This window comes from Tympanuchus pallidicinctus, unplaced genomic scaffold (genome assembly GCF_026119805.1).
Source record: "Tympanuchus pallidicinctus isolate F22 unplaced genomic scaffold, pur_lepc_1.0 scaffold2, whole genome shotgun sequence".
Lineage (NCBI taxonomy): Eukaryota > Metazoa > Chordata > Aves > Galliformes > Phasianidae > Tympanuchus > Tympanuchus pallidicinctus.
Window position 1 is genome coordinate 50,884,370 of NW_026294721.1, and position 20,540 is coordinate 50,904,909.

The 20,540-nt window shown below is 50.6% G+C and overlaps 1 protein-coding gene and 2 long non-coding RNA genes across 4 annotated transcripts in view; all 3 read right to left on the minus strand.

Moving 5' to 3' along the window:
- The window catches only part of LOC128079864 (uncharacterized), a 187,280-nt gene that overhangs the window by 8,159 nt on the left and 158,581 nt on the right, over nt 1–20,540 (minus strand). The window lies entirely within an intron of this gene.
- CXXC4 (CXXC finger protein 4) lies at nt 10,992–12,297 on the minus strand. The gene has a single exon (XM_052681459.1). It carries the CDS (start codon nt 12,259–12,261, stop codon nt 11,029–11,031), a length of 1,233 nt encoding a protein of 410 aa, XP_052537419.1. The 5' UTR covers nt 12,262–12,297; the 3' UTR covers nt 10,992–11,028.
- LOC128079863 (uncharacterized) overlaps nt 15,288–20,540 on the minus strand; it is a 41,577-nt gene continuing 36,324 nt past the window's right edge. The window contains exon 2 of the long non-coding RNA XR_008206348.1: nt 15,288–15,891. This is a non-coding gene — a long non-coding RNA (uncharacterized LOC128079863). The remainder of the gene's footprint in view (nt 15,892–20,540) is intronic.

Consider the following 20,540-nt stretch of genomic DNA (forward strand, 5'->3'; position numbering starts at 1 on the left):
CCTGCACGACTAAACTCGGGAGTCCCAGCTGGGAAAGGCAGCTCTGGAGGAGATTAGGGCACGCTGTGGCCTCGTGCTCTGCCGGCGGGGTATCATTATCCTGAGTGACAGCGAGGACAGATTCCCCCGTGCATCGGGTGAGGAGCAGGCCGGGGGCTGATCAGCATTCCTGAAGGCAGCCGTTGCCGTTCACGCTGGTGTAAATGCTGACAAACGGCAGCTTGGCTCCCAGGAGAATGCTCACAAACCCGTAATGCTGTAAGGCACGGCAGGATGGAGGATTTATCCCTGCGCAAGCCTGCTGCCAAACGACCTTCCTGCTTAACACTCGCTATTGCGTTTTCCTCTCAGCACCTTTCACCAGGACGTAAGTTTGCTGCAGAAGTGGAAGGTGCTGCTCAGATGTAGTGAAGATTCTGTGTTTCACAAGGTGAGAAAGGCAACTAGGACTGACAGACCTGGGAAAATCCCTGAAATTAAGCAGCAGTAGGAAAATCACACACGTATTCATCACCAGAGACTATTTTGACAGCTGACTTCTTCATTCTTACATCAAAGGTGTTCATTAAAGATCAACACCCTCCACATTGGGTGGACTGACTACCCAATGGATCCTAAGGGGCTACCCACAGGCCCACCTGCTTTCCCAGGCCAGCTCCAGCCCCAGCTCTTGGCTACTTTATACCCTTTATACCTACAAAACCTGCTGGAAGTGTTCATGAGTCTCACAGCTGTTGGAAAGATTCTAGGCAGATTAGAATCAGGAGAGCCAGCCACTCCTGCTATGGATGCTGTTGTTTGGAGTGCACCCAAATCCTTGGGTTTGCTCTAGATTACTTTCAGTACTATTTTCTGTAGGGCCAGGGAATCCCTTGGGTAAAGGTGAGCTGCATTCAGAAATAGAATAGAATACTAAAATGTATTGGAGTGCTACATGATGATGCCCTAATACCTTACTAATGCTAAAAGATGTTGCATTATGTAAGAACCCTTTGATGTTTGATCTGAGAGCAAAAAACCTCTTCTCACAGAAGCAAACCCACACATTGGCTACAGCAAGTTATTTGTCAGATGTGGCATTTCTCTTCAGGAGTCCTGGCTAAAACAATTTAGCTCTACAGAGGCCTTTTGGGAGATATACTGCTGTTGGGGTATGTTCAAGATACTGGCAACCCAACAAACCTATATGCAAGCACAGAAACTGGAAGCAGGGAAGGAACTTTGCCCTGACTGAATCCAAAATCCCAATTGCAACGCAACCAAAACTGGTATATTTTCTCATATTTCCCAAAGCAGCAGGACTGGTGCTGGCCACATAGAGGAGAAAGACCATAGGAAAGTCAGTGTTACAAATCCTACATGAGTCTCAGGCTGGAGAACCATCTCTGCTGAAATCTCTTCCACAGGAGCGGCAGGTTGGCAGTTAGGCTACTGGATGCACAGCATGAAATCTGGGCCAAACGTGTTTTTTACAGATAGTTACACATTTATACATTTGCAGGCATATATGTATACATACAGATAGATATATATACACCAAACTAAAGTGAGAAATTCAAAGCTACATGATGACCAACAAGTTCAATTGAGAAGTCATGGTGCCGCATGAAACACCATTTGGATCAATCAGTAGCCCAAGAGCAAACACTGACCATTGCTGCAAGTGACTGCACATATCTCTTACACACTTATGAGTATGGACTGCAGAGCACAATGTCTGCAAGACTGCCTGAGAAGAGCAGAGCCCCAGCAGTGAGCTCAGCCCCAAGGTGAAACGGCCTTTCCCCACGCCACGCGCCCAAAGGCAGAGCCACCAGGAAAAGAGAGCAGTCTTTGGAAGCAACTGCTGCCCGCTTTGTTCCACTCATAAATATACATTACCTACAGCGATGACTTTGGGGAAAACCTCCCAGCACTCACATCCAGCCCGCACAAAGTCTCCTTGAATGTTTGCCTTGAGGCGAGGAGGCTCCGGGGCACAGAGCTGGTGTGTGGATCCCCCGCCTCGTCCCCCCTGCAAACAGAGAGCCGCTGCCAATGTTGAGCCCGAGCGGTAGGAGCCATCCCAGTCTGTGGCCCCAGCGGGCACAGGGACAGGCATGGGGTCTCAACATTGGCTGCAGCCCAGGCTAAAATCCCTCTCATGCGGCTGAGCTGTGGGCCTGGTTCTCTTCAAGCTGAGGAGGAGATTTAACATTTATTTTAAAAGCTAGCTTTATTTGCTCAGGGAAGACATGAATTTGCTTGCCAGCAGCTATTTTTCCACTCGCACTGCGTATCTCCCGCACCGTATTTGACACAAACCAGATTTAGCACACACCGGGTTAGGAAACTCATTTGGCTTTCCCCGCCGAGTGCACGAAGCGAAAAGCAAAGCTCTGCCACAAGATGCAGCAAGTGGCAATGTGAGATGAGCAGCTCATCTGGGGCAATGCCTCAGGAAGCCAGCTCCTCCCCGGCAGCTTCCTCAAAGTAGCCCCAGAAGCATCGCGTCTTGCTGCTGGGCTCAGCACGTGCAGCAGCTCCTGGCCCAGTCAGTAGGGTAAGCCTGGGGCAATGGGTTTCTCCCCAGGAGAAAGAATGAGCAAATGTGTCTCTCCTTTACATGCAGCACACACTAGAATTTATTTTATATATTCTTTTTTTTTTTTTTTGCTTTATATATGAGGTTAAGTCTGGGGAATGAGTAAACAATTTCAATTTTTGATCTAAAAAGAAAAAAAAGTGTAACATAACTGTAGAAAACAGATGGCAAACAGACCAGAAGCCATAAGGAACTCAGCCTAGCTCAGCTCCATCTCCGCTGAGCACCAATGGCAGCACCAGCCATGCCAGCAATGTCACAGTGCTACGCCTGAACCAGGGCTGAGAGGGTCAGGGGAGCTGCCACGCTCCCTCGTCCTGACAGTGGGAACACGCATCAATAAGCCCAACATGCAGTCATAAAAGTTGAGGAGTGTTTTGTAAAGAAATTCTTGGATGCTGGTTTATTACCGTCCCTCAACATAGAGCATGAGGCGCTACTATGCAAAAGACACTACAAGTGAAACATCCAGACTGCTGCTCAGCTCCTGCTTTCACCTAGGTCCCAGCAGGTGCCTTCTGCTGATTGTCCTCTGTCAGACACGACCAGCAGGAAGCAGGCCTTCTGCCAGGGACCTGCCCTCTGCCAACCCCTTGCACAGTGCCTCCTAATCAAATCCATCAGCTCCTCTCACTGATCCTCCTCCCATGCAGGCTCACAAACTGGAATTCTTCGTGTTAACATTCACTCTGTTAATGAGAAATCCCCATCGGTTCATTACCCAGCGGTACCAGCCTCCGTGCTCACACACTGACATCTCTATTACCAGCAAAGCAGCTGCTGCGGGACATGGTGAGCTCGCATGGACTGGTCCACAAGCAGAAGGAGGTACATTTCCCAGTGCCAGGCCTGCACTTCAATCTCCTTCCCCTAGAGCTGCTCTGCCTTCGGCATCTTTTCCTCCTGCACAGAGCCTCGCACCGGCTACGATGCCTCATTGGTTAGCTAACTGCTTCTGTCCTCTGGGATTTCACACATGCTGTTGATAAAAGAGCCAGTGAAAAATACATCCATTAAATGCTTGGCCTCTGCTCGCTTGCTTCTTCTTTCTCTGCAAATCCTTTTTTTTTTTTTTTCTTTTTCTTTTTCTACCAGAAGAAAAAGATGCTTTGTTCAGGAACCTACCTGGGCTGGGGCATTTCCAGAGACCTGCTGTGGGTGCTGGGTGCTGGCTCAGCTTTCACAGCTACTGAGCTCTGTAGGCTGCCCAGCTGGAGGAAAAAAGGCAAACCCCTATGCAGCAGGTCACTGCCATGCCTGACTGGAGTGGAAAGCCTCACAGGACTGCATGTGGCTTTGAGCTCCCTGGTACGTCTTCTGAAATTTTCAAGCGTGACAATTAAGATTCATCTCAGTGATTATTTTCACGATGTTATCACCTCCACTGGTTCCTGACCTCCAATTTATTTTACATCAGCTTCCAAGCAAGCAGCCACTGGCAATCCCTGCCTCTGAGGCTGAGTGGTACTGGTGATTTAGAGCGAACAGCTTTTATGTCATTACTGCCATCAAGTTCTCTCCCACTCACTTCATGTCGGCCACCTATACAGACCCATGACCCTGCCAAGCACATTTTCTCCTCTCCCACTCACTCTAAAACCAGCAGCCTTTGGTTGAGGTAGGTACCACTCATTATAGAGTTAGTGCATGGGACAACCATCTGCTGATTACCTCTCCTTTTCCATGCCTGACCTCTGAGAGCACCCCAATGATCACACTTTGCCCTCCTTATACTTCTAGGCAGAGGAATGGACTCCCTGTCTCCCTGCTATGCCTGCACCTGCTGAGACCGGTGCACAGCGAAGGATGCCCCACGTGCAGAAAGATGGATGGTACCTAACAACAGCTGCCACTGGGTATTACTCCTGTGATGATGGAGCAAATTCTTTGAGTTCACATGCTCACATGCTCCTGGTGTGATCCAACTTCCCTGGGACATGTGGTATATGCTGCCCGAGAAGACTCTAAGCCCACACAGTACTTGTACAACAATCCATCATTCTCAGCCCTTCATTTGCTGTATCACCTCGTTCTTTCACATTTGCTCGTTTGTACGGACGCCTTCATCGTGTCTTTGGCTCTGGAACGACTTGTTCGAATCACGAGAATCCTTCCATACCACATGCTCGCTCCAGCACCCAGATCCTCTCCATAAATTACACTCAGTTTAGAAAAAGAATGAGAGAAACAAGCTTTCCCTATCAGTCACGAGACATAGGAAGCCCAGCTCACCCATTCCAGGGTCCTCTTCTGATGTGTGAAGCCTTGGCCACCATAGGCAGAAGCCGTGAGAAGAGAGCTATAGGTGAGCTGCTGTGCCTGCATCTCTAACGCAAGCCGCCTGCTCCCAGCAGCAGCTGCGTGCTGCTTTCTCTCTACCATGGGAGGTCTCAGTGTCATTTTCAGCACGGCCGTACTGCCCTTTCTGGCAGCAGAGTGCCTTCAGAACCTCATCCATCCACCTACAGTGCCTGACTCGCTCCAGCTGAGGAGCAGCATGCTCCTTTGAGGCTTTGCTCATTAGCACCATGCCAGAGTCGGTCCTGGGTCCTTTCCTGCTCGAGCACCCTGCAGCTGCCCTCTCCTCTTCGCGTGAGTTCACTCGTCTGCATCCTGAACTCCCTGGGACTTCCCATAATTTGCCAGTGTTTATTAGATTCCTGCCTCCACCTCAAATTCTAACACTGCTGCTCTACTTGCTAAGTTGCTGAATAATCCATTATTAGCTCCTAGCCAAAGGAAGCCTGACACCAGCTAAAAACAATCCCACACAGAAGCTCACAGACTGCAGCCAGAGCAGCCTGGAACCAAAGGGAACACTGTCCTGAGACTGCAGAGGAGCTGAGCTTGAAAATGTCTCTTTTGAGACTGAGATGGGGACAAACTCTAGCAGAGAAGAGGAAAAGACTCAAACTCCATGGTGGCAAGGGCAAAGATGTTTGATGAGTGTGGCCCACTAAGAATGCAGCATCCAGCAAGACCACCACGCTGCCTTTAAGTTCCTGTACTTCACTTGGCACTGTAGTGGCTGGTTAAATACGGGGAAACACTGGAAAGCTGCAAAAAAAAATCAAAAGGCTTAACGCAAACCTGGCCGAGGATTTTTATGATCTTAATTAAGAAGACACCTAGGAGTTCCAGTGAGGACAAAATATTTCCCATAATGTCTGAGAGTAGAAGTTAACAAGCCTGCTGGGATCTTTTTAGCCTCTGCAGAGCTAAGGCTTCAACATTATTAAATGGCTTTGCATCCAAAGTATGGTACAACATAGCTCAACAAAGAACAGCAAGCACAGGATGCTCGAACAGGAGATGGCTTGAGATGATGCCACAGAGTGATTCAGGAGGTGTCTGTGTGTGACTGAACAAGACATGACAGTTGAACGCAATATGGGTATCCAAAAGAAGAGAAAAGACAGACAGACAGAGCAGGCTCCCAAACAGCAAAGAAGCGTCTAAACTAGCATGCTTCTAGATGATCCTGCAGAGCAGGTGAGTTATTAAAAAAATGCAGATGCTAAGCAGCAGAGAAACACTTCCTTGGCATGGTGGTTCTCCTCAGAAAGTGAGGTTTGCTGGCAGTTTTTAAACAAGCAGTATTGGGAATTGTTAGTCACAGAGGTCAAGTCCCAGGGACTTCCTTACAGGGACACGAGTTACTTTTTCATTCCTCCTAACTCACTCGGGTATATTCGAAAAGCTCATCATAAGCCTTTCGCTGCGCAATCAGCAGCTGCTTCCCACCAAAGCCAGTGATCAAAAGGATTATGCGGTATTTGGTGAGACTTTAGGGCGTACATTCTAGGTTTGCCTGCTTAGAAATGTCTTATTCATCAAGCCAAACCCTTAAATCACAAGTACGATCAGAGTTGGAATCCTACCATCTTTCCTTTCACTGACACACTTCTTTTTGGCTCTTTGGAAGGCACCTGTTCTCAACCATCACCGCGCATCAAATGCATGACACGGAGTACAGAAATTAATGACTGTCTTTTATTGAACTGCCTAGAGCACATTTCTTTTAAAACCAAAAACGCAGTACCAAGATGTTGCTATTCAACAGGGACTGCTTTCTGACATCCTGATCCATCCCCTAGGCAAGCCAAGCCTTCCCCGCGCTTGGTGTCAACCCAGCAAACAGAGTTGCATGGAAAGTGACCCCACAAAGCGATGTCAGCATACACGTACAGGCAGACAGAGATGGAGTCTTGCTCTGAATTGTTGTTTACCATTCCCCACCTTGAATGAACACTATGTCACACAGTGCTCACCTATCTACTGACTTAAACAAGTCTCCTCCTACAAGCAGTGCGGTGTGTACAGAGCATTTTACACAATCACAGCTGTAACATTTCCCAAAAGCGCTGTAGCTGTCATACAGTTCCAACCCATACTGGCTTCCATGTACACATTCCAAAGGGATTCAGACCATTTGGAGGGAAAAATTAAAAAAACAAAAAACAAGCAAACAAAAAAACTTGTTATGCTTATTGCAGCTTTAGAAAAAAACTGTTATCTTCATTGATCATATTTCTCATGACACATGCAACTTGTCCTAAACAATGCACATCCGATTTCACATCCATTTCATATCTATGTAGAGTTAAAAAGAAAGAAAGAAAGAAAAAAAAAAAAAAAAAAAAAGAAAGAAAGAAGAAGACAAATGAATCAGTTGCAGTACTAGGCCAAGTCCTAAGTCCGACACGGCATCCTGAAACCAAACAGCACAGTTTGCTTTGGTATGGACAAAAATGTTCAGAGAGCTGTTCAGTGCCATCAGGCACAGGACTGTCACAGCCAGCTAACCTCCCTCGCCACATGTACAATTTCCCTGGCAAGTAATCACAGTTCAACAGTTTAAAGCAAACGATTTCCAACACACACAAAAAACAGAGCTTGTATGAATGAGGCTGTTCAGACTTTGACTGGCCTACCATTTTTGCTGAATTACTTCCAATTTCTATTCAGTTCAATTACCAAATTTCACCAAGAAAATTCCTTAGGTGGGAGAGGCTTCATTTGGAACAAAAAGCATGCCTTTCATCCCCCCCTTGCATCAAACTGCAGCTCCCACATCGCACGGATTGAACACTGCTGTCACGTGACTGGGGCAGCTCCTTTGCCGTGTGAGCATCACGTGAAGAAGGGAGAAGAAGAAAATACAAAGCAGTACAATGGGTTACATCCAGCTTCATCTCAAGATATTCCTTGTGCTAGGCTTTTTATAGCTCAGTAGTTTGACGAAGTACAAGCTCAACCCTGTAGGGCCCTCAGTGGCTTCCTCAATGCCACATCTCTGCCAACAGCAATATGACATACCTTGTGAGACATGGTTCTAGAGCAAAAAGCCAACAGGTTTTTTGCCAACAGGTAAGTGCTCTGAGCAGCAGAGAGTGGGCCTCAGTGAGCCACGACAACATGCAAGGGGCCTTGCATCACACCATCCCCAGGCACCTCAACAGGCTGAAAGGAAAACCCAGTTTTCGGGAAAACCTGAAGGCCTTATGCTGCATGGCATTCCCACAGCAAAGCAGTTAAGGTGATCAGGTTGGGTGCTGCTTCTGCTGAAACCACTTGCTGTGACCCTAACCTAGGTGAAGGATCTCGAGCTACCTTTGGATGTGGCTCGGTGAGGTGCCTCAGGTTTGGAGGCTGTATTTTGTGTTGGTGTACAGAAGCTGGCATTCCCAGTTGGTATCTGGAGGTCGATACTGCAGGTTGATATGCAAACTTTAATAGTGCGTGCTCCTAATTGGTGAGGCTGCTACAAGTAAAGCAAGCGGCACCACCTGTTTGACAGAAGCCATCTCACATCAGGGTTGAATAGTGCATGCTAGCTGCAAGCCAGCCCTCCGTCCCCTTCTGCTATCACTAACCGACTGGACAGCGGGGTCAGGAGGGCTTCCTTCCAAGAGGGGAGATGCACAGCCTTAGCTGGCTCCCTATCTCCCTAACTCATAGCAGTAGCGAGACACGTCCGCCCATCCGAGGCAAACAAATAGTCTCAGTGGGTGAATAAAGATTATGCCTCTTTAAACCAACTGTAAATCTGCATGAAGACAGAATGTACATACACAAGTAGTCAGTGTGCAATGTGACGTCAATCTGAGTTTTACAGATTTATTATTACTGTACATAAAATCTCCTAGTAATAATAATATTCTATGTAAAATACTAGAGCGTTGGGACACTTTGCGGGTGAAAACCATACAAGAAAAATAGGAAAAAGTAGGTCAAGTGTTTAAAAAAAATGCTGGGAGGGAAGCACGCCATTAAAAATGTAAGGGTTGGGGGCTGGAACGCATTAGTGTGAATCTCTTCCATTCGGTGTACTAACCTTGAGAGTTGCATTGCACAGAAGAACGAATTTAAAGGAAAAACGAGAGAAATGCTTGCATTGGGATCAATCAGTTCGCTGTTTATTGTTATTATTCTCGCTTTCTGTTTATTTTGTTTTTAAGCACAGTCCCACCCCTGCCTTGAGCCATCTCTACAACTCGCAGCCACGCTGAATACAACTCTCGCACCTTAAGGATGCACCAGGACACCCACCCGCCCACCCTGGCCATGCCGCCACGCTCCGTTACGTGGTTAAAGAGAAGAAAAGAATGAAAGGGAAATGAGAAACAACCTCAAGGGAAGGCTGCTCCTCTTGGGACCTTCCTTGCCTACTGATCCTACTGCTGTTTCTTCAAGGAAAGGAGCCACGCTCTGTGACATACTTGTGGCACGAGGCGATGCTCAGCTGACACCTCTACAGATGGGACCAGAGATCTGCGTTTGTGTGGCTGAAGGAGCACCAAGGGGGAGAGGGAGTGAAGAGAAGTGAAGGCAGCTGGTTACGAGAGCATGCGAGTGGCTAGTAAATCCATGGTGTTTCAGTCACACTGGTTAAGCAATTCTAACAGGTGGCACTCCTTAGCAGCTTTTAGGGCTGCCAAATCCCTCCATCAGGAACGAGGAAATTCTGGAGATGCAGCCAGGGAAGCATGTGAACCCAGTGGAAGATCGGCAAGCGTGCAAGCACATTTCCCAAGATATCTCACTTTTCAGACAGGTCGATGAGCCCTCAGAAGCTCTAATTTATCACATTCAGCCCAACAGCACCTGGGCTAGTGAGCCCAACCAGAGAGTCCTGTGTTTTCCTAGCAAACTTTGTACAAAATCAGCCAAGCTGCTACCAAGAAAGACATGAGCTGCTAAGCCTATCTGGTTTCTCACGTGTGGAGTCTGTGCCAGGTATGGGGTTAGCAATGCTGGGCCACTACGCATGCGCAATGACAGCTTGAGACCATGCAGAGCTAAGGAGCAAACTCCAGCAAGAGTAGGTCCCTCTCACCAGTGGTTTCCTCTCACCAGAACAGTGGTGAGGATGGCTATAGAGGAGTTAATGCCATCAACCACATGTACCTTCAGAACCAAGCATCCCTCGGCAGTGCCAACACCAATGCCACTACCCACACTGATGTAATGCAGGACAGACCAGCGGGCTCTTGCTGTTTCCCCCAGGCCCTCTGGCTGGCTCACTCCTGCCTGCACCGAGCTGGAGCACCAAAACAAGGTCTCAATTAATTGCTGATTTCTGTGACTACGGATCCCGATGTCACCCCATGTGCACTGTTCCTCTGCACTGAATCCATCATTCTCGACACCTCCAGACACATCCAATGTACGCGCCTCGCCAGCAACGCTATAATTTTAATAATGACAAGGGATTACGTGTGATTACTGGGCTTCCCTCTCCTCGTTCCCCTGTCTACCTACGAGCCCCAGCCACGCTCTGTGCAGCGGGTGTTCTGCCTTCCATTGTCTGTTGGGCTTGGCACGTTCACCAAAACCTCTGCCAACACAAGACCCTGTCTGCACAGCCAGGAGCGCTAAGCACATCCGTCAGGTTTGGAAGCACAGTGTAAAGACAAACGTGGATGCAGGTCAGAGGGCAAGCAGCCCAGCGTACCTCTGCTATTTTCCCACCGTGTTCCCCAGGCCATGAGAGGGCTACTCTGCAAAACGAACTACACGGGCACGTGTCACAGCACCGGCTTTGCCACTGGCCAGCCCCAGATGGGTGAGCCAACGCTTCCCCAGACTTCTGCTGGGGCACTGCTCAGCTCCAACTCTCCCTCTCCCCACCATCCCAGCCCTAAAACCGCCCTGAAACAACCACGATCTCCAGGTAAAGAAAAAGGAAAAAAGAATAAAGAAAAAAAAAAAAACTAACAAAAAGCAGCGAAACCAGCCGGCCACCAGTCTACTGGGTCACGCAGCGGGCGCACCGGGCGAGCAGCACCTCGGCTCAGCTCTGCACGGCACGGGGCGGCGGGCAGGGCGCAGCCTCCGACCCCGCAACCCGCAGGGGAGCGGCCGCAGGGCGGCGGGGCCGGGGCCAGGCGCGGAGGGGCGGGGGCGGCGGGCGCGGGGCCGCGCCGGCGGCGGGAGCACCCTCAGAGCCTGAAGGAGGCCTCGGAAAACGGGTGCTGCATCTTGAAGCTAGACAAGAAGCACTGCAGGGGCGGGGGCAGGGGGTTGAGGAGGGACGGCGGGAGGCTGGGGAAAAAGAAATCATCTCCTCTGACCTCTAGCGAAGTGCCAGGTTTTTTCTTAAGCTCTTCACATTTCCTAAATTTGCAGATCTGGTGTCCCGTTTTGCGGTTCCTGCAACTGCTGCAGACTCCACAGTTGATGAGCCGCTTGCAGGGCACGCACACCCCGCAGCGTTTCCGCTTCTTCTTGGCGGGGTTGCCCGCCCCGGCCCCGGCCCCGGCGCCTCCTCCTCCGCCGCCACCACCTCCGCCACCACCGCCGGCCCCCCCGCCGCCGCCGCCGCCGCCGCCTCCTCCGCCGCCCCCCGTGCCGGCGGCGGCGCCCAGGGCGGAGGCGGGGGCGGCCGAGGCGTGGCTCTGCGGGCAGTCCGCCAGGTTGGCGATCTGGAAGGCGCTGTCTGTGACGGCGGCCGAAGCCGCGGCGGGGGAGTGCAGGGCCGTCATGACGATGACCCCGGGTGGCAGCGAGAGGCCGCCCAGCGCCGGGATGGCCGAGAAGGTGCCGACGCGCTCGGGGAGGTTCATGATGTCGGCTTCGGCGGCGCCGCACTTGAGCTTGTTCATGCACTCGCCCGCCAGTGGCCGGCAGTGCTCGGGGGCCAAGCCGGAGAGGAAGTTGCCGTTGGCCATGGGCAGCGCGGGCTGCTCGGCCGGCGCGCAGCCGGGCTTGCCCAGGCGCTGCGAGTCGCTCCGGTGGTGCATGCCGCCCCTGCCGGCGTGCAGCGAGGAGGCGGCGGCGGCCGCGGAGGCGGCGGCGACGGCGGCGGAGGAGGAGGAGGAGGAGGGCTTCCTCGCGCCGCCCGCCGCGCCGCCGCCGCCGCCGCCGCTGCCCCAGAGCATGGCGGTGGCGGCGGCGGCGGTGGCGGTGTCGCAGTTCCAGGGGGACATGCCGATGCGGGCGGCGGCGGCGGCGGCGGCGCTGGGGAAGATGGGGGTGGTGATGCGCGCGATCTTGGCCGCCTGCGGGAAGGCGCCGCCGTTGGTCTTGTAGAAGGTGGCGAAGGAGCGGTACCTCTCCATCTCCGAGTTGTAATCCACAAGGCTGTTGAGGGCCCCCTCGGGCAGGTGGCTGTCCTTGGGCAGCCCCGGCGCCTCGGGGTTGGGGCCGCTCTCCACGCACACGTTGGTGTTCATGGTGGCGGCGAGCGGGTGGGGGTCGGGGGGAGCTCAGTCCCACGCGGGGCGCGTCCCCGGCGACGCCGAGCGGCCGGCCGGCTTGGCCTGCCGCATCCTCACGGGAGCTGAAAGACACAAAGTGGATTCCCAGGGGGGGGCGGGAGCCAGGGGAGGGCGCGGGGAATTCCCGGCGAAGTCTGCAGGCAGGCGCGGGGCCGGGGCTGCCCACCGGCGGAGAAAGCGTAAGGGGAAAACAGAAAAAAAAAGAAAAACAAAAAAAAAGGAAAAAAGAAAAAAAAAAAAAAAAGAAAAAAAAAAGGGGGGGGGGAAGAGGGGGGAGGCGGGAAGGGGATGAAAAAAAAGCCCCGAAGAGAAGGAGGCGGGGAGCCGCCAGCTGCCGCCGTGTCCTTCTGCGCCCGGCGGTCATTAGCGCCGCGGCACAGCTGGCAGCGGGGCGACAGCCGAGACAGCAGCGCCGGGGCAGGCGAGCCGTAACCGCGCCGAGGCCCCGGGCGCTGCGGGAGCAGGAGCTCACCCCGCAGGGAGGGAGGGATCCCCGAGGCCGTCTGCAGGGAGCCGCGGGGTCAGGGCGGCCGCCCGCAGGCCGCTGCCGGGGGGCTTGGTTTAGAGGCGGGAGAAAGGCACGTTACGGCAGCCTTCGCCAACTGAGGCGAAACAGCAGTAGAACTTCAAAAGCCCTCAGTTTCCGAACAGTGGCTCTTTGTTTTCCAGCTGCCGTACCTGAGCGGCTCAGATACTTCAGCACCTTTTCCGACGGGCGGCCATCGGGCAGAGCCTCCGCTCCGGGCACGCCGCGGGGCCGCATCTAGCTGCCAGACGCCGCCACGTTCAGTTCCAAATGGTTATCAATTACGGTAATTACGATCGTAATTAGATTAATGAACCGTTCGGAGCCCAACCTACCGAGCGCACCAACTTCATCTTCTCCCGAGGCACCGAAAAGCGGGCTTTATGTCAACAGATCCGAGCGTAGGGAGCGCGAACCTGAGCGAGAAGCCTCGCCCCGGGCTGGAGTGCGGCGGGAGGAGACCGGGAGCCGCTCTGCGTCCTCCCCTTGGCGGGGAAGGGACGAGCCTGGGATGCAGCCGGCAATACAAAGGCTGCCCCGAGAGGAAGGCGAGCGGAGCCGCACGGCCTCGGGGCCTCCGGCGGCGGCGGGCACGCATCGATCACGCACCGAGAGGCCGCGTGCCGGGGGCTGAGCCCGCAGCCCTCACCGGGGACCGCCGGCGGGAGGCGGCCGTGGCCGTGCATGTTCGCTCCCGCACGTCTGGCGTGCAGGAGCCGGGGTGCAGAGGTCATATTTGACATTCGGGAGGAGGGGCGGGGGCAGATTAATTAATAAATTAATGCCCCGGCGCCTTTTCTCACCCGGCTCTGGCGTTCAGGTACTTTGGCGAGCCCTGAGGACAAGAACGACGGCAAAAAATAAAAAATAAAAGATACAAAAAGCCGCCGACAAAGCACAAAATGAGAAAGATAAAAAAAAGAAAACCCATCCCCCTTAAAGAACAAAACAAACAAACAACAACAACAAAAAAAACACAGAGAAGGAAGGAGGAGAGGGAAAAAAAGCAAAACAGTCACTTACCGGGCTCTTTATTGGGGGGGCTTGGATGCGCAGCCTGCCCGCCGCTAATTAGTTGCACATCAGTCCCTAACACAAAGAAGGAGACGGAGCAGCGGCGGCAGCGAGCATCCAGCTGTGTCCTGGCGGCTCCTCAATTACAACTTTGCGACTTGTAAACAAACTGCGAGGGGCGGCGGGAAGGGGCGCGGGGGGCGGGGGTGCCCATCCGGCAGCGCCGAGCCGCTAAACAAATACCTGCGAGCGCCGTTCCCCTCGCTCCCTCTCTCCGTCTCGTTGCAGAGAAAGGAGGAGGAGGAGGAGGAGGAGGAGGCGGGGGAGGCGGCGGGGGGCGAGGAAGGAGCAGGCACCGAGGGAGCGCGCGTGTGAGTGTGCGTGTGTGTGTGTGCGTGCGAGGGCGGGCGGGAGCCCGGGGCCGCGTCCCCGCGCCGCGGCCGTGCGCGCCGGGCGGGCGGGGCGGGAGGGAGGGAGAGAGGGTGGGAAGGAAGGAGGGAGGCGGCGGGGCCGGGGGGAGCGGGCGGGGATGCGGGAGGCGGGCGGCCGCTGCCCAGCCGCCGCGAGAGGCGCGCACGGGCCGCCACCCTGCCCGCGGCACGGCACGGCACGGCACGGCGCACAGCGGGGGGCTGCGAGAGCCGCGCTGACGGGAGGCGCAGCTAGGCGCGCAACTTGGTGCCAGCGGCTCAGCGATCGTCAGCATCGTTCGTAGCTGCTGCTGTTGATTTTTCGGGAGGTTTAGGTGCTGCGCGTTGTGGGCAGGTGGAAGGGAAAGAGCTGGCTTGCAGATGTGATGCGGCCTCTGGAAACCCATGGTGTGCCCGCGACCACGTTGCCGTTGGAAAGCCGAAGTTGGTTGGCAGCGTGGGTGCCGGCCGCATGTGGGGTCACCCCATGGGCACCCGGCCAGACGAGCGCCATTCACACCCCCACCGCTTTGAATCTTACATCTGCCTCTGGTCCAGCAGAGCAGCAGCAGAGCAGGGTCTGTCGGACAGCCCTCAGTTAGCTGAGGAGTGCCAACACTTGTATGCATTATTCGGAGCCCGCTGCGGTGCATCCGACTGATCATGTGCCTCTAAACACACAGTGTGCATTTGAAAATACCCCAAACAGGTGTTAACGCATTAAAGCACCACCTCCCAAGGAGACGGCACAATCCTGCAGGACGGGTCTTTTCGGAAGAACTTTTGGGGAAAAATACAACCGAGGGGAAATGGTATTTCAGGAACATCACAGAATGAAGGGGCTCTGAGCACCTGATGGAGTCGTATATGTCCCTGTTCACTGCAGGAGAGTCGGACCAGATGGCCTATAAGGTCCCTTCCAACTCAAACGGTTCTGTGATTCCCTACCCCTCTTCCCCCTCCCTTAGTTCCCATGCCCTGTGCAATACCCAAGCACTCGGCACACCATTCAAACACACAGCCTGAACTGCACATTTCCTCTCATTGCAGCCTTGGTCACACACTAGCAGTCCTTTCTGAGTTAATCTATTACTCTGAAAGAGTTACATTGTTAATAACCAAAAAGAAGAAAGGAGAAAAACCTCTACCCATCTTTTCTCATGTATAAGGAAGGACGTTTCATATATTTTCCAACTGTCAGTTGGATTTCCAATTGAGTTGGATTGCAGTGCTATAGATAATCCTTCTGCTCCAGCTCAGAAAACTTGCACACTTTTCTAGTGCCTGGGAAGAAGCATGGAATTCACTCCAGATGGGTTCTCTCCAAAACCTTCTGTTCAGGAAAGTTGTTTTGTTTTCAGATACAAGCCTGCTTTATCCTGCAGCCCACCGCAAGCCTGAGAGTGTCAAGAGGATGGGAAGAATGGAAAATGTACAGGTGTTTGTTGGCGAGGCAACAAACGAATTCCAGATTGTCCTTCTCACTGTAATCCCTGCTTTGATGGGAGGAATGGAAAGTTGGAAATCCCAGGCTCTGCTTTTTATCCAGAAGTCATTGCTATTTCATTTTTAGCAGGAATGCACAGCCCATGGTGAACACAGAAGCTGCTCTGCTCTGGTTGTTCAAGAAGAAAACTGTAAAAAAAAAAGATCCCAAATTCATTTTTTCTGCTCTTGTTTATTCCATGCCTTGCTCTCATGCCTATCTGTAAAGTGGCCATTGTAAACCTATCCCAACCTGTTGTTAATCCTGTAAGTGTTGTATTAGCATTAGAAAAAGGGGGGAGATAGATAGCAGCAAACATGCTCAACTTTTTGAATGCTTCCTAAAACAACAAAAGGAAAAATAGCCATAGAGTCATTGAATGGTCTGTGACAGAAGGGAACTTTAAGACCATAAAAATCTCAAGAAATACTTTCTTTGATAGTGATGTTGCATAGGTCTGGCCACTTTCTCCTTGAAATAACCACAGATTCTGTTACCATCTCAGTTCCACGCTGCAAGAAAAGGTGTATATTTACAGCTCTGTCAATGCCTCGCTCCTTTCATCTGTTGTCACATTTTCACTGTTAGAGATGCAGACTCATATGGAATAAGCTTGTTTTTCAACTACTTGATTTCACACAACACTATTATTTATGGCTAAGGCTTGATTGGGAGGAATGACAATCAATCACTTGAAGCTGGTGTCAGTGCCAGGAGCATTCGTATCCTACAGGCCACCCTTCTGACTGGCAGCATGCATCAGCACACAGCGGTTGGCCATATCCCTTACTGTCCCCTGAGGTCAATGTTAATCAGCCTTCAGCTTTTCTGCCAGAAGGCATAAAAAAGGGATTCCACATGCTGCGTGGTGTAGGACTGACAGATAAGCCCACAGCAGCGCTCTAGACCATCTCCAGTGTCCCCAGAACCCGTTTCTTTCATAGATTTCAGAGGTATCCCACAGCCGAGCAGCGCTGTGGAGGTCAGCTGGCTTCTGTACACACTAGGGAGTCTGAAAGATGCCAGATGCTGACAGCACAATATCCATCATCTAATGACAAATTATCGTCTCCTTTCCAATGCTGAACGTTCAGCAGCAGGCACCATCTTGCAGAAGAGGTAGCTGCTGGGGTTCAAATAATGCTAACTTTCATCATCATCTAATTGTCACCTCAGCTCTCTGAGTATCTCTCAGTGTTGTCCTACTCACTGCTGTGACCCTGCAGAGTCAAGAAAGGGGTTGTTGGAAAAAGGAAATGAGACCCCTGATGTGAACAGCCGGTGAAAGAATGCATCACACTCAAAGAACGGCGACAAAATGTGAGCTACTGGGCCCGGGCAGGTGGACAAGAGGGCATACGCTGAGGAGCCAACAAAAGCTGGCAAAACAGATAGATAAACTGTATCACGAGGATGTGATAGGAAAACAGGGGCAGGACAAAACACAGAAAGCACCACCAGGGACACAAGCAAATTGTTTTGTCTCAACAAGATCTATTCTTTCTCACACGTGCACAGTCCTGTCCAAAGGTGCAGTCACACCAATATTTTAAGCCAGCAACAGAGCTGCTATTAAGGCAGCTGGTGCTGCACTGCCTGCACCCCCTCGGCTGCCCCTCCTTCACCAGCTGCTTCCCTGCCTGCATGCTCGCACTGAGGATCACCTCCAGCCCGTACTGAGCCCTCCCTGAGTGTAACTCTACCCCCCAGCAAGTGTGCACCTGCCGTACACCACAGCCTTACAACACAGCAAACATGGCCCCGAGTACAGAGATCTTGTTAAAACATGCTGCAGGCAGGCCAGGAGATGCTATCAAGAAGCTAAACAAGAAGCAATGTACCTCTGATCTTTAAATTCTTGCCTGTTATCCCCGCTGAATCTACTTGACTCAAAGTTGCAAAGCGTTACTGGAAGCAGGACGGCAGATGTGCACCTTGTGCATTCACTTATTGCACTCAGTACTTAAAGGCCCACAACTTTTTAGTTGATAACTGAGATTAACAGGCTTCTCTCTTTTATATCTGGGATTGTACTGCAGTACAAAAAATGACACAAAAAACTAACACAAATACTTTAGTGCAGAGCTCGTATGGCATGCAGAGCTTCCTTAGTACCCAAGCCCATTTAACATGTGAATTTGCAGTTACACACAGTAATGAACTGACCAACAATTGCCTGTATAGACAAAGTGGACATTAAGGCTTTACACAACACCACCAAAGTATTTATAAGTTAGTTTATCACGCATAGCAAAGCTGGGCTTCTTGAGACTTCTAATGAAAGCTGATACAGCCATTGCCTGATTACTGTAACGTACACGCAATCATTAATACAAAAGTCCTCCTTAACTATCTTTATTTTATGGCCACAGTTACCCTAGGAGGGAACAGGAGGGGGGAAGGGGAAAGCAATGCTTCTTGCTTGTGTTTATGCCAACTGTAATGGGGTTGTGGCATTGAAGAACGCCAATTAGACACCAAAGTTTATTTCGTGGCCTTGACAACAAGATGTGGGTCTAACAAGACATAGGAAAGCAGCATATGATGTTCTGAGGGCAGAATGAGACAAAATGACACTGTTTGACATTAATCCAGGGGCTGTGGCCAGCTTTCTGCAGTGCCAGAGATTGATTGCTGGCTAGTATGTGAAGGTGGTCTGAATCCACAGTCCCCATTTCAGCTGCACTGAACCAAGTCCTGTTACAGGTAAGTAGCTGAGCCCTGGCATCTGCATGTAACCGACAATCCTGTTCTTCAGCAGCAAAAACACAGACAAAGAAAAGATTCATAAGGGATCTGGTAATTATTTCTCAAGTTTGTTCAGCAAACTGCACTCTGTTGTTATTTTGCTGCTGGCTCCTGCTAATAATTTGCTCTCCATTTATAAAGAATAGAGCCTCCAAAAAATTTGTTGGCATCTGGCTCAATCAAAATGAAAAAAGTCGTAATAAGGAAACTGTCTTTCAGAAAGAGTGAGGATTGTGTTCTCTGAATGTAGATTTTTTTAATGACTTTGGATTTTGCAGATTGTAGTCATTATACAGCTATTTATGAGGAAGTATTATTGTTGTCTTTGTCAACAAAAAAACCTCGAGAACACTGTCTGTCACCTAGAATTGGTATTGCCACAAAATAAATCTTCTCTCAGCGTTCCTGTGGATGTTTTCACAGGATCGTTAGAGAACCTGAACCCCACTATTAGTGCAAATTAAAAATTATTTAATAGTGCTGCCTGTGAAAGGGTGCTGTTTTTACAGCTGTCAAAGACCTCAGACACCGATCATTTTGTATAACAATACGTTATTTTCTTTTAGTACTTCTAGACAAATTGCAGGTGTTATCTTATGATTCTTTTAATGTCTGTATTATTGTAAAAGCACTAGAATGAGTGAATAAATAGTCACCTAAAATAGGTATTGATTTTGAATCTTTAAAAGCAAAGTACCAAGAACATCAGTAATATGTTTACCTCAAAAATATGAACATCTTTACGTACCCTTCCATTCACACTGAAAGTTCTGGAGCTTTGTTCCTCTCTGGAGAGAGTTCCTACTGTGTACCATTTACACCTCATGTAAACTTGTAGGTTAAGTGGTACATTAGTCTTGCTTGCAATCAGAAATTACACCTGTCCTTCGGGAATGCTTCTAAATATTTTGACTTTAATGACGGAGCTTTTTAGCCTTTCTCTTTGTTCAAGTCAAAGTTAGCTTCTTGTTGCTTCCCCTGTTGCTCCTGCTCCCATGTGCAGAATCCCACCTGCTAAAACCCACCACTGCCAAACATGCAGCAGACTGTAGACAAAAGACAACGTTCAATGAAACAGGAACCACTGAATTTCCCTTTCAGGCCATGACCATGAAACAGTGGGGTCACAGCAGACCTGTAGCATACACAAAGAAGCAGATCTTTCAGGAATGCATATTTTCATATATTGAAAGAAGTATAGGGGCTGCACACTTCCCAGCCACGTGCAATTCCTAGCAGTGTGTAATTCTATTTACATTCATGTGTCTCACTTCCTGCTGCAGCTGTAATAAACATCCTTTTGTATTTGGCAATTTCAGGGTTACTCATCTTTCTTTCCTACTGTTATCAAGTCTCTATTTCAAATATCTGCCTATATCCTGCTCTTTCCAGTAAGACATATCAGTCTACAGATAATATACGCGCCCCATGTGTACAGATGCCCATGCTAAGCCTCCAGCTGTGCTGCTCCCTTTGGCTAATGTTTCTCCTTAGCAACTGCACCCCACACCAATCCTTTCCATACCATCAGCTCACCTGCCCTTTCTCTGCATTTGGTCCAACTCAAAAGACTTGCTTGTTCTTTTCTGACAGAACACTGGCAGTTTCCAAACAATTTTTGCTTCCTAAGGTAGACTTCAAAATGAATATATGTGACTGCATACATACAATGGCCGCTGGTTTGTGCAGTGATCCCAGGGAAGAACAAACTTTAGTTGTCAATAACATAATCCTTATTAGAGTCCAGGTCACAGATAGATCAGAAGGGCATATTTTGATTTTTATTTATCTCCCCTGACTCAGATGTATAGGTTAAAAGGTGAAGTTAGGTAAGATGCCCTCCAACCCAGAGAGCCCAAATCACCCTCAAAGAGGAGCTGCTGTGTCAGAGCTGTGAGAGAGCACATGCAGGGAGACAGCAGGTTCTAGACTGATTGAGAGAAGACCCACAGCAGTGATGAAAAAGACCAGAGAAGACTGGGCAACAGTAGTACAGCAACCATGCACACTGGAGTAGTTCTGAAACCAAAGTAGTTTTATTTATCATTAA